Source organism: Mya arenaria, chromosome 7 (genome assembly GCF_026914265.1).
Source record: "Mya arenaria isolate MELC-2E11 chromosome 7, ASM2691426v1".
NCBI lineage: Eukaryota > Metazoa > Mollusca > Bivalvia > Myida > Myidae > Mya > Mya arenaria.
In genome coordinates this window covers 40,812,933-40,826,438 of record NC_069128.1, presented here as the reverse complement: position 1 = coordinate 40,826,438, position 13,506 = coordinate 40,812,933, and the positions used below count along the sequence as shown (strand labels likewise).

The 13,506-nt window shown below is 31.8% G+C and overlaps 1 protein-coding gene across 3 annotated transcripts in view; it reads left to right on the top strand.

Annotated features, from left to right (window-relative positions):
* Positions 1–422: 422 nt before the first annotated feature.
* Positions 423–13,506, top strand: part of LOC128241476 (uncharacterized) — a 35,940-nt gene continuing 22,856 nt past the window's right edge. Inside the window, exons 1-8 of one of the 3 annotated variants that reach the window (XM_052958419.1) lie at positions 423–614; positions 3,446–4,496; positions 4,786–4,848; positions 6,147–6,209; positions 6,303–6,365; positions 7,955–8,017; positions 8,236–8,287; positions 8,646–8,755. In XM_052958419.1, the coding sequence (XP_052814379.1) occupies positions 3,603–4,496; positions 4,786–4,848; positions 6,147–6,209; positions 6,303–6,365; positions 7,955–8,017; positions 8,236–8,287; positions 8,646–8,755 (1,308 nt within the window). In that variant the 5' untranslated portion in view covers positions 423–614; positions 3,446–3,602. The remainder of the gene's footprint in view (positions 615–3,445; positions 4,497–4,785; positions 4,849–6,146; positions 6,210–6,302; positions 6,366–7,954; positions 8,018–8,235; positions 8,288–8,645; positions 8,756–13,506) is intronic. The other 2 variants (XM_052958420.1, XM_052958421.1) reach the window with 2 other exon arrangements.

Sequence of the window (13,506 nt, the reverse complement as noted above, 5' to 3'; positions counted from 1 at the left end):
ATTAAGCGACATACACATATTCATCAATGTTCAATTCTACTTCGTTGCATCTAAGGCATATGCTATTTCTTGTACCGTTCTTTTTTTTCTTTACCGGCGTTCTCACAAATTTAGCTTAAAGTATCAGCACAGGAATCCTTTTATATAAACAAATAATACAAGTTTTAGTTTATGCATTTCACAATCAATATCGAAAACCTACATTCTTGTTTAGACTTCTTGGTGTGTCCCTTATTGAAATAAATAAAGAATCCATACCACCACAACATAGATATTCCCTTAATTAAAGTTGTTTTCTATTGAGAGTGGTTAATATCATTTCTGAAAATATTCCTTAAGTGACATGTAGACAGTGAATATCGTCGTTTAACAAAACTGTTGACTGCTCCAGTAGTAACTAACGTCAGTTGTTTACATTGATATACCTGCTTGTTTTTTATTAAATCTAATAATTATTTTAAACCGAGTTTTAAGAAGAGGTCATTTGGGAATGTATTCAATATTTTGGATATTTGTGTTTTCTTAATGATTGCAAATAAGTTTTAAAGCCTAAGATAACAATAAAGGAGATATAACTTAAACAAGGAAGTAATTTGCTTCTGAATACAATGCAGGTTGGTTGACCTCGGTTGTCTGTAATCATGTTTACAATTTTGAAATACACACTATTCAATCCATGAATACAATATTTGAGCTTTTAAGATTCATTCTTTAAGTTATATTCACTAAATTGGATGGCTTATGTAACCTACAGTGCTTACGATGGGATTTCAGTAAAAGTTATGTTACATTAAATAAGATAGAGGCTTAAGTGTTAGCTTTTACTTACTTTTATTGTTATTTTGGTGTGCTTTCACTTGTCTTAGAGACTTAATTACATTCAATATGTTTAAAATGTTTATTTCGGAGTGTGTTCAATATTTGGATAAATTCGTTTTTTTTTAAATGATATCCAAATGTTTTAAGTGTTACAAAGCTAAAGAGGCGATCTTATTTAAATAAGGAAGTCATTTGCTTTATAAATGCAATGCAGCTTGGTTTCTCCGGTCTTCAGATGCCATAGGGAGAGCATATGGAATTATGATTTGAAATCATCGCTTCTCATTCGATTTCTTTTTCTTTTTTTAACCTTTATGATCAAGTCATTAACATACGATTCAATAATCTGTGACGACTGAAATGACTTTTGCTAACGCTTTATTTTAGTCATAGTATTTCTATATTAAAAAGTCCGACGCAGATTGCTTGTAATATCGATTGATACCAAATGATTTAGCCGAATAGTTATGACAAAATTTAGGTGGTTACATGTATATTATCGACTTATCGAATTAAATGGCATTGGCAATTGCCTGCTAGACGTATATTTCATTCACGTATTGGTATATAGAAAGTACCTGTTTGCCAGTGAGTTCAGCAATATCGATAATTAGCCATCATAGTTTAAATAATATTAAGCTTTAATTAAGCTTGAATAATACGTCAGAGACACTTCTATAATATGAACACAGTGGTTTTCACAGATCCATGTTTGTATTATATATCTAGTTATGTTAGTAAAATATCACTGAATGTCCTATTGTGCAAAAGGAGTCCGTCGTATTGATTGGATGTTAACTATTTATTTTAATCTGGATAAACTTAATACATAGCTAAAATAGCTAAAATAGATGAAATAAATACGGGAAAAATTACCTTAACCATTAATCGACAGCACATCTTCACACACACATAATGCAGATAATGTTATAATATTTACATTGTATTCGCCCCTGAGCATACTTAAAGCCGCACAGTCTGAAAACGTTTTACTCCCTAAAACCCGTACCATTCAAACTAACATGCTATTTTGCAAATGCATTTATGACTAAAAAAGTGCGCATTATTTATTTAACGTATTGAATTTGATGTGCATTAATACAAACAGAACGTTATGCATTGTCCTTTATATACCGACTCTCGATAAACTTTCTTTTGTGATATGTCAATTATCACAAATGTTAACATTGGTTTCATTCTCTATGGCAATCCAACCCCAAACAATGTGAACAACTCCAAAATAGTTGATACTGTTCATGAATTCATACAAGACTCGAATCGTTTCTGATCATTACCTGACTAGCAAAATTTCCCCAATATGGTATGTACCCAACTCATATTCTTAGAATATTGTAAGTTTAATATAAGTGTTTTAAGCCTTCAAAACAGAAAGTAAATTTTTTAACAAGGAAATTATTTGCTTCTGAATATAATTCAGGTTGGTTCGTTGGTAATAAGCTCTGTTGTTCAGAAAGTTTACAGTTGATTTTTTAAACACGTTCGAGTCCGCTTCCTGAGTCAAATTCACTAGAACTGAGTGTCCGTGTGCAAGGCCACAATAACCTTCCCTGACAAGGGATCGGACCCTTGACATCTTTGTCGGGAGGCCTCTGAGCCCACCCGAATGCAAGTGTGATTTCTGCGGTCTTCAGTGATCATACGGTATTTAAGATTTTAAGATCCACAAAAATCATCTCATATATTCATTTTTTTTTTAAATTTAGCGTCTTTCTTTAAAATACATTGTTCACTGATTTATCACGACTGAAGTGACTTCTGCTAAAGTTTTAATGGTGCCTGTTCATATTCCTGTTTGTATAGTCAATCGAGTTCTCGTTCATTTTTACAGTTCTTTTTTGTTAGCTATTTCTTAAATGATTGCTATTTGTTTATTACTTTATAGTCAAAATGCATCTGTTTTTTCATTATGTAAATTGATTTTGTATATGCATTGTAATATTGTTTACACTGTTGAGAACTTAAGACGCGTTACTATTGGACAAAGACATGTTGATTGTTGATAGAATCATGTTAACGATTTTTTGTCTCTTGATATAATGGAGTTGGCATATAATCATCTGGCTGTGAATATGACGCGATGTCAGTAAGGGAATACATAATGTTTTTATAACAACGGTGTATGTTTAATGTTGTTTTTCTGTACTTCTCCATCATGTTTACGCATTATTGATACTCTTCCATCATTTCATTTACTGATGCATCTTTGTTATATCATACACACTAGTGTAGCTTAACATAACACTTTCTCATATAATTAATCGATCGATAAACATTATATTTAAAACGTCTCTGTTCTTGTTACGCCTTAGTGATTTGCGTTTAAAACGATTTCTACGGAGAAAAAACTGTTCATAATCTGTGCAAACGTGATTTTGTTGACAGCTTTACTTGCCTTTAGATTTATGACACACTCTCTATTATATCGTTTTAAAACCTAAGATTGCCTTTTAAGCCTAAATGAACGATTGAAACTAAGTCAAGTTGTTACTTATATGTTTAAACGTGAGTTCAATGGCAGCGTTAACTGACCTTAGCTTTATTACACACTCGTGATTATCTGTTATTCTTGTGATCTTGCTAATCATACATGTATTTATATTTTCAGTGATTCATATACTCATATGAAGATATAGGGTTTACAGTGAAATAATTAATAATATTTGACAAATAATCATCACTTCATCCCACAAACCACACACACTTGTTTATTAAAGAACGTTTTGACTTCATTCCTTTTATCTTAAACTGCATTACCAAAAACTATGGCTTCAAAACAGATTCAGTGTGAAATGTGCAGTAACGAAAATGCAATTGGATATTGCAAAACCTGTGGATACCTTGGAGAAACTTGTATAGATATTCACAAGATAGGAAAAATGTTTAAAACTCACAATGTCAGTTTGAATGAGGAAAATAATGATAACCCAAAGATCACTATGCGGGACATCACTGAAGAGAGATGTAAGCAGCATCCGACAGAGAGAACGATATTTCTTTGTAAAAATCATGATTCCGTGATATGTGGCAGATGCCTTCATTCAGAACATCATTCTTGCATTAGAGAGGTTGTTGACTTGCTGCATGGAGATATAAACATTGATTGCGATAAAGTCAACACGATGAAATCACTGTTCAATGAGCTAAAAGCAGACATTCTGTTTTTGAAAGATGAAGCAGAACACAGTAAGGAGAGCTACAAGAATAATGCTGATCAATGCGTTGAAGATTGTATGGAATTACGAAATAAAATAATACAGCGTGTAGATGAATTGACAAGTAGCATTAAAGACGGAATAAGAGAGAGATATGAAGAAAATATAAACACCTTTTCCCATATTACTAAGATGTGTGATGAGAAAATCAAGTGGTGTGACAATGAAGAAATTAAAATTGATGATTTCGTTGACAATAAAATGGCTGGGCGCTTGTTCCTCGTGAGTAGACATTTTGAGAAAGAGGTTTCGGACGCAAGATCCCACCTCAAAGAAATCAAACACATACACACATTTAAGGGGATTGACTTTAAAGAAAACAAAGTGATTCTGAAATGTATGTTTGAGGACTTGGAGGAAATTTGTGAACAACATGAAGAAGTTACAGGGAGCGACGATGGACATGCCAACGACGTTGTCGCATTCATCACAGAAATTAACAAGGTATCGCTTATTGTGTTTGTTGCTTAGATGCTCAGTAGCATAATTCCAACTTCATTACGAGTTTAAATTAAATGAGATTGTCGATATATATATATTTTATCAATGCATTAATTTGCACTTTATGTTTTTCTAATCCGTACATGAAATTTCATTTATTATATGATTTGGTTTGTCGAAGTATATCATATTGCATTTTTTATTTCAGTATCAAATATGACCAAATACGACCGATGCTATCATCATTTTTAAAAACGTGTATCATTTTATGTTATATGTTTTCATATTTTAGACACGGCGAGAGCTCACTGCATTGTTGAAAAAGACAGGAAATGAAATAGACGAATCAGAAAAGGTTTGTATTTTCGATTTAATGTTAATATGAACCCTCTGTGAAGTAATCTAAAACTGGGTTTTTGTCTGTCTGTGTTGTTTGGTACGGGTTTGTCTCTAGATAAGTGTCTGTTGATGTTAGCCTTGTGTCTTTAGACAGGGTATTCGTTCGAATGTTTTGTAAACCAGTGATAAAAATATAGCAAACACTCATCGGGAAATCCAACGCATTTTCCCTTCTGATTAAAAGGGAAATCACTTGTAAAATATGATTAACGAGCGTAATCGTCATGGCATAGGAAATATATTGTATTAATTTGGTCGTTATCATACAATCGGGTGTACCAAACAGGTAGATTTGTAATTAAAATGTTCAGACCTTTGTAATAGTTGCCACTATACATTTAGAATGCTGGGTATATACAGGACTGGTGTTATACTTGTGCATAGGTACACTGTTAAGTGTTTCTATTAGGCTGATATTTTAACGTGTTGTTTTTAATACGAGTTTGGTTTTTATTTTAGTATTATCTTTGCTCATTTCTGTGTTAAATCTATGTTGCATGAATATCAATAAAATCGTTTTATGCTTAACAGTGCCATTGAACTATGCTACTAGTTTCGCCTGTTATGTCTCAGACACGAAAGGTATTCGAAAACAAGTAGCAACAGAGTGGTGAAAATCCAAAAAAGTAAAAGCAATGCTTTATGGCAATTGTATGTAAATAAACAAATGGTTTCCTTGGTAAAGTTATTCATCATTTTTCATTTCACTAGATATAATTTGGATACAAAAATGTGATATTTTTGGTCGCATTTGTAGTATTGCATTGGCTTTCTAGAAAATAACTGTATGCAAATTATTGATATTTTGTTATTTACAAAAACTTGAAACGTTAGGAGAAACTGAGTAGAAAGTTTAAAATAAGGCAACATCTAAGATTTTATTGGCCTGCTTCCTCAAATTCACACAAACTTAAATCCAAGCAGAGACGTTTTAGAATGCCAGTATCACCGTTCATCTGATAAGAGGATTTCAAGAGGGAACATAGGTTATCGTACTATTCGTAGGTGTTTTGTTTTATTTGTATATATAATATGTATTGTCATAATTCATACGGATTACTAATGTAACAGCGCCCCAGTCATGTTCACAGACAAGAAATTAACTATGTGATGAGCTGAAACAAGTGAAACAAGACCTCGATAAATCAGAAGAGGTCAAACGTTGTACAAAAATGATGTTTTAATGTAATATGTATTATCGTACTAGTAATTCATACTGGTTACTAATGTAACAAATTAAATACATGTTCACAGGCAAGACAGTCACTGAGTGATGAGCTGAAACAAGTGAAACAAGACCTGGATAAATCAGAAAAGGTAAGATGTTGCACAAATAGGATGTTTTCATAAAATATGTATTATCATCATTTAAACGGATAACAAAGTAACAAACTCCATACATGTTTACAGACAAGACAGTCACTGTGTGGTAAGCTGAAACAAGTGAAACAAGACCTGGATAAATCAGAGAAGGTAAGATGTTGCACGAAAAAGAACCTGTTCATAATAACTTTTTTTATTTTACTTTTGGCTTCAAGAGAGCAAATAATTGAGGAAAATGGGATTAACATGATAATCCGTACATATGATCCCAAATGTTTAAGTTTATTGAAAAATGAAAGATTCTGCATAATGTACTCAAACATATGAATACTTATAAGTCACAGAGTCGAGACTGTACCTTAAAAATTGACATGTTTCTGGTGTCATGTTCTCCAACATAAGTAATCCGATCATTTGCATTTAAGGCTATAACTAACTAATTGTTATCAGTTTGACGGATATACATGACACCCAGCTTAATGGATGTTTAGGAAAGGTAAACGAATGTTGTTAGTTTCGATTTTCCTGGGATATGCATGATTACCGAAAACACGAGTTCTTACATAAGTGTTGATTCATCACTTCTTCCAGTAATGACAACAACACTCAGTTATTATTCTGCTCGAGATTTAACATTTAAATTTTCAGATACCACAAATATATCTTAAAAATCATCAAAATGAAATTATTTGTGTACTTATTTTACATGATAGTTATTGTGGTAATCTAGTTTGTTGACGTTTTACTAAACTTGTACAATGAACTTGTATTGGATGTATGGTTAGCCTTTTCAAAATGTCCCTTCCGGTAAAAAACGTTGATATCATTAGTAAAATGATTAATTTTGTTTGGTTGAACTTGAAAAACACTCCCGTAAACAAACGCCTAATGTCCGTCCTGTTCGGCCACATACTCCGTTGATGTACGTACTGTAGGTTATGTTAATTGAGAAACCACCGCTCGTTAATCGTTGCATGCAAGTATAATACTTGACTCTGTAGGAAAAAAGAAATTTACAACTATTTTTCAATTGTAAAGTCAACAGTTGATTTCCAACGGAAAATACTGCAAATATTAATTGCCATTTTAAAATGTTTATGAAACGGCGAATAAAGATATTTTCGACCAAAACAAATAGAACAATGTTTGTCACAAATACGCAAAGCAAAACATAAATGATGGTAATGTCAAATAGGTAAAGTGTTATTGTAAGATAATTATTATAATATATTTTTATATATTTATACTTGACATGCAAGAATTGCGACAAGTGTATATAACTGAAAAATATATGTAGATTAATGTCCGATTTATCTCATTTGAAATACTATTCCTAGCCAGTTACTTCGCTACCTCATTGGGAATGATTTATTGTAAATAGCATATTATAATCCTATGAACAGCTAGAAATGAACATTTACAAAATAACCCACTCTTTGTTAATATTCACAGAAAGTACAAATACAAAAGTATACGTTAATCGAAAAAATAACGAACAAGAGAAAACTTATTGTCCGTTGTTTCCCAATCCAAACAATACATGGTTTAAAAGAAAATCACCATTCTTGATAAAACATTCTTTTTATTAAGTTGCTTTATACCATTGCAATGTGTTTCTAGCTCATTTTGGCAAAGTAAACATTCTCGAATTAGAATTTGAATAATATCAAAGCTCTGTATGTGCTTTAATAAATGCTTACCTGCTTCACATGGCTGACGTTGTTCTATGTTTTGATTAGGCTAGAATGGATATCGAGGCGGAGTTAAAAGGAACTAAAGAAGACTTGAATCGAGTTGAAAGGGTAAGCAGTGATAGCTAAAATACAACATAAGGACGAAAAAGAACAGTATTTGTTTACGACTGATTAATGTATTAATATACGAAACAGCGATGGCTCTAACGCCTATTGGTAAAATATATAGTCATACTCTGTTTGTTCTGTTGTGTATATGTTCCTCGAAATGCTTTGATATACCAATCGTAAGTAATTAAAGTCATTAATTAGTTATAAATTTGAAGGAAAGAGCAATAATCCTGACGAGGTTTCCACACATGAAAGAACACTTGAACTGTAAGTTACCCTTAAATGACTTCGTATTATACAGGTACTTAAACATCAGTAATTGACAAGGAATTGTAAAATTTCAATCTTGATTATTGTAAATTGAATTAAATTTCATTGCTTTATTATGCTTGAAGTGGTTAAAAATCATTTCTCAAATATGTTGGGAAATGTAAGTGGTTACGTGTAGTTCTTTAATAGAATAATGATAACATTGTTTTAAGCATTAACATATGCGTTGCATTATAATCGATTTAGACTGTTCTTGAAAGGATTGTGTTGCTATTATCAGAACATTTTCGAAATCACAAAGCGTGTTTTAATCTGTTATTGAGCGGATATTAATTTATGTAAGTTGGTTTTTAAGGGACTCAACCCACTGGAAGAGTTGAGGTCAAGACTAGCATAGTAGCTACGGCTTATGGCGATGCAACTGTCATCGTGTTGGATTTTACATTCCCAGATGGCATTCAGACGGTAATAAATTTGTATGAATTTCCTATCTTTATCACTAACGTGTTTCATGCTAATATATACTTACAGAAAGTTTCATGAGCATATAATATATTATCATATAAGGGAGCACGTAAATCAACGTCGTGTGCATTGTTTGCCAATTACAGACTTATTCTCGTCACATAAAACGCTTTATGTTGTGTTTTTTCAAAGTTATCTTTAACAAATCAAAAACAATACATTCTTACAAAAAAACAAAAATATCTGAAAAAACCAAGCACTTAAGCAGTGCAATTAATCCATAATACTCCAACGTAAAAAGACAGAAAGTAGGGACGGATCAAAGTTCATAACTTGCGTTACGTCAAAAGCGGCAACGTCCAAGCTGAGTTATGCATGTCATAGTTACGAGCTTATTCAAATTTAATTAATGTCAGTAAATAAGTATATATTTTGTTCTGTGCTCAACACGGCATTTCATTTTGTGTATTTAAAATCAATAATCGGTATACATTTTTTTAAATAAAGCACAAAACACCTACTAAATTGTGATGCAGTGCAGTCATTATTAAACACAGTGTCCATTACGGAATGTTAAGTATTAATTTGCTATTGCAAAGTTTCAACACATAGCAGGCCTTTTAAGTTTTTAAGTTTTGACATTTCACTGCGAAAAGCAAGACATCAATACATATAACGGTTTGCAGAGATTTTTTTTCTTCAATTTATATCTTTTTTCAAAACACATAATGCCTTGAAAAGGGATCCTCGTAAACGCAAACATTTGTTTTGGTCTACAGGATATGGCACAAGAAATCATAATTTACACAATGTTATGTTAAAAACTTTCTTTTTGTGATATAACGTACATATCTCCTCGGCGCTTTGTATACAATGAAGTGTTAACAGATGATGAGGTCGGATTATTTTTATCATATGTGTGTCCGGTAAGAAATAGTAGAACTACCTCCCTGTATTGCAATGTAATTCAAATATATTAGCTTAAAGGCTAGCACGCATGAACATCTAAAATTTCAATTTCAAAATACGTTAAATGGTTTTAGTTTTTTTTTTAAATTGCGACGTAATTTTAAGATAAGATGACGTCATACTTGTTAAATGATCATGCCGTTATTTTCTTTTTGCAATAAAAAAAATGTATTACTGGACGTCATTTGAACTGTTTGTTTTACAAAATTAAGGGAAAATGTAAAGTTTTATATGAAAATGGATTACTTTATTCAAAGCATTACACATTTTACCATTATGGTTTTATCAAAAGTGTGACTCGTTCAAGGTTATAATTATACATATAAAATAGGAGTGTGGCATGGATCTAATTATGATTTTTATAATTTGTATTTTATCAAAGAAGAGTTTTATCCAGTTAGTCTACTTTCGAATGGGAAATGGTATTTTGTTATTCTTCTTCTTCTTTTACACATATACGCATTAACTGAACAATCACAGCAAAGACGTTTTAATAATATTCACGTAAACCAGAAACAGTAAAACTGCGATCATTCGAGGACGCTTGGGCCCGAGCCAAAGCTTCGAGAGATTATTGAAAAAAAATAGTATAATTTTATCCTTACCCCTCAAAGACCCAAAATAAAAGAATGGCATGTCCCTACCTTTAAGAGACCAAGATTAGAATCAAGATTTACTTTAACGTTTTATCCTTTTTTCATGATTGTTTGGATAAGAGTTAGGTTTGTGCACGTAAACTGGTTTAAATCACCAGTAAATTTACATTTTACCGACCGTTTCAAGGCGGTTCCTCACAATCCTTGATAAACACTTATTTTTTCATATAGTATATATGCACTGTGCTGTTTGTGGAGTTTTGTGCTAGTGTTCCATGTTTCTGTTTTGTGTTTTGTTTGTGTTCTATGTCTTTGGCGGTTACCCTGTGCCATTAAACGGGGTTTATGTTTACTTTTGGCTACTGAGCTTGTTTCTGTAGTTTTTCACATAAGTATTCTTAGTCACGTTAATATACATGAAATATTTTAAGACACATATGGCCTTATTGCAAATGATCTGAAAAATTGTTATGTTAATTAAAATATTATTGTCAATGTCTAAAGCGAACTAGCCCTAAGAGAACCTGATCGGGACAAAATACAATATTTATTTTTCAGTTAATTTTAAACTGTTTAAGTTATAACGTTTCAACAGTCCCTTTGAAAGAACTAAATTGTGCCTTAACTTCAAGATGTGACCAATGGAAAATCACGACAAAATTAGCTTATAAAAATTACGAAAATTAAAATGTGTTAGTTAAAAAATTGGCCAGATTAATGTTTCCCTGTATAAGCAAAAATGTTATAAACAGTAATACTTTTCCCACCATAAACACTAAAACCTCAGATACAATTGAATGAATGTCAAAACTAATATTTACAGTACCTAATAATGCTATTACAATAGTTGATGATATTTACAGTTGTAGTTACACAACACATCTCATATATATGTGCAGTCATGGTTTTATTATATGTACGACTGTTGAACAAAATATACCAAACACGTTACCAGAATGGTTTGCGGTTTTATACTGTGATTATTAATATAGCGTGAATAGAGTAAAGTACACTTAATGTACAATATCAGTAACATAATTCATGTTGAGCGATTAAATCAACTACTTTAAATTCAATTGTAGTTAGGTCATTTCGAATTAAACATAATATATCTTTGTAACCATCACATTATGCCAAGATTTTTATCTTAAAAAAACGTTTTGTTGAAGCATATTGCTTCAGTACTAAATATTGGTTGGCGAAACAATTGTTAAAACAAAGTTCGATGTTATAACATGTATTCGCTATGTTTTAAAATTGTCTAACTTTGTAACACGAACTTCCGGGGAAACAAACACAATAAATAACTAATATACTTAAAAAGCCTCATATCGTCATGTCAACTATGAAGCGTGGTCTTCACCCCATCTTGGGAACGACCCGTCTACAAACGAAGAAGAATATTCTCTAAAAATGACTGTTATTTGACATGTACGTATCATAAACCCATGTTCTATCATGAAACAAACTATACAACTGGTAGAACGGCTTTTAATCTAATGCTAAACCACTCATGATTGGTTTCCTCTTTGAACCTTTCAAACATTTTTTTAATAAAAATTGACCACTGGATCTGTATGACTGCTTATGAAGGAATGACAGTCTACGTCATTATTGATTGAAGGTTTAGGCGAGAGACGTCCCTCGGGTAAAGCAAAAGTTTATTCGAAAACGGGGTATTTAGAAATTTAAATAAAATACCAATACAACTACAAAAATAAGTATATAAGTAATACTAACAGATTTTTTGAGAGTTCAGTGTAGGATTGTTTTTTATTTTAATCGTGACCCTTTTACAGATGTTTTTCTATGAAACTTAAGAAATAAAATACGATCTAACACTGACATCATGAAATATTCACTGTTTACATTACCAAACAGCTCTGTGTACCGTAATGTTATGTAGTTGTAAAGCTAAAAATAGAAATGTATGCTTTTAAATGCTGCGTTTAAATGAGTTGTATTAGATTAAGATTAGACACAACATTTGATTATATTGAATCACATCTATAAGTGCATGTATGGGATCTGATATAATGTGCTAGTAGCCTCATAACCTCATAACATAAAGCAATAAATGTATAAACTGTAAAAGTGACATTACTTTTCAGTTAGATAAAAATAAAATTGGTTTAAGGACTTTCGTTTGGTACAAGAATTCTGTTGATTTTTGTTGAAACGGCATCGACAAGCCAAGTAATCGAAAAATCAATTCCCTGAATGACATTCTATGACTTCCTATAGAAATAAAAAAAACAATATTACTTCAATGATATTAATTAGGAAGATTCAAAGAAGCACTTGGGCAACCGATTAACACATACAGCATGGATTTGCAACATGATAAAGGTAGATCTTGATAACAACATGCTTGACAAAATGGAGCTATCAGACGTGGTCGACTGACGGATAAAAAAACTGAGATAAACCCTCCTTCTTGCGAAAACTCAGAAACCCGTTTGGCATCCAGATTTGTGAACGTATCGGTTCCCCAAAGCTGAATTACTTTACATTCACATGCGCAAGAAATACTCGTTTGTATGAATCACTCGTGCTTATAAAACGCCAACTGCCGGTTATTTCATTATAAACAAGGAACATTAGCTTTCTTCTAATTCGTTTTACTCAAACGTATTTCCCTGAATAACATTCTATAACCTCCTATAGAAAACAACAAAATCCATACTATTTCAATATTATTTTTGGTCTCAGAGAAGCACCCGGGAAACCGATGAAATAAAAAGAACGGGAAATCTGATGTAAATCATCAATTTTTAATATGATGATCTTTTTCAAATTAACCCATTGTTGATTGTTATGACATTTTAAACTTCTGTTTACAAACTTAATTTCGAAGACAAATATTTTAGAAAACTTTACAAATGTCGATTTTGCTAGATTCACTTAAACTTACATCCATGATTTTCGACATTCTGTCCTTAACTCCATTGTTGACAACATACGTTTTACCAGCAGATCTAAATCAATGGTAACTATATTTCTAAAAATCGTAAATATGAGGAACAAGTGTCAGAAAAATTCATTTCACATGTTCGTTATATCAATAAACAGCTTATACGAATAAACCCCCAACAAAGCTATTGAAAAAGTGTCTTCGGCTTCTTACGTCTGTACAAGGACACTTTTGAACATAAAACTCGTAGTGTACTTTGTATAGGTTAGAGT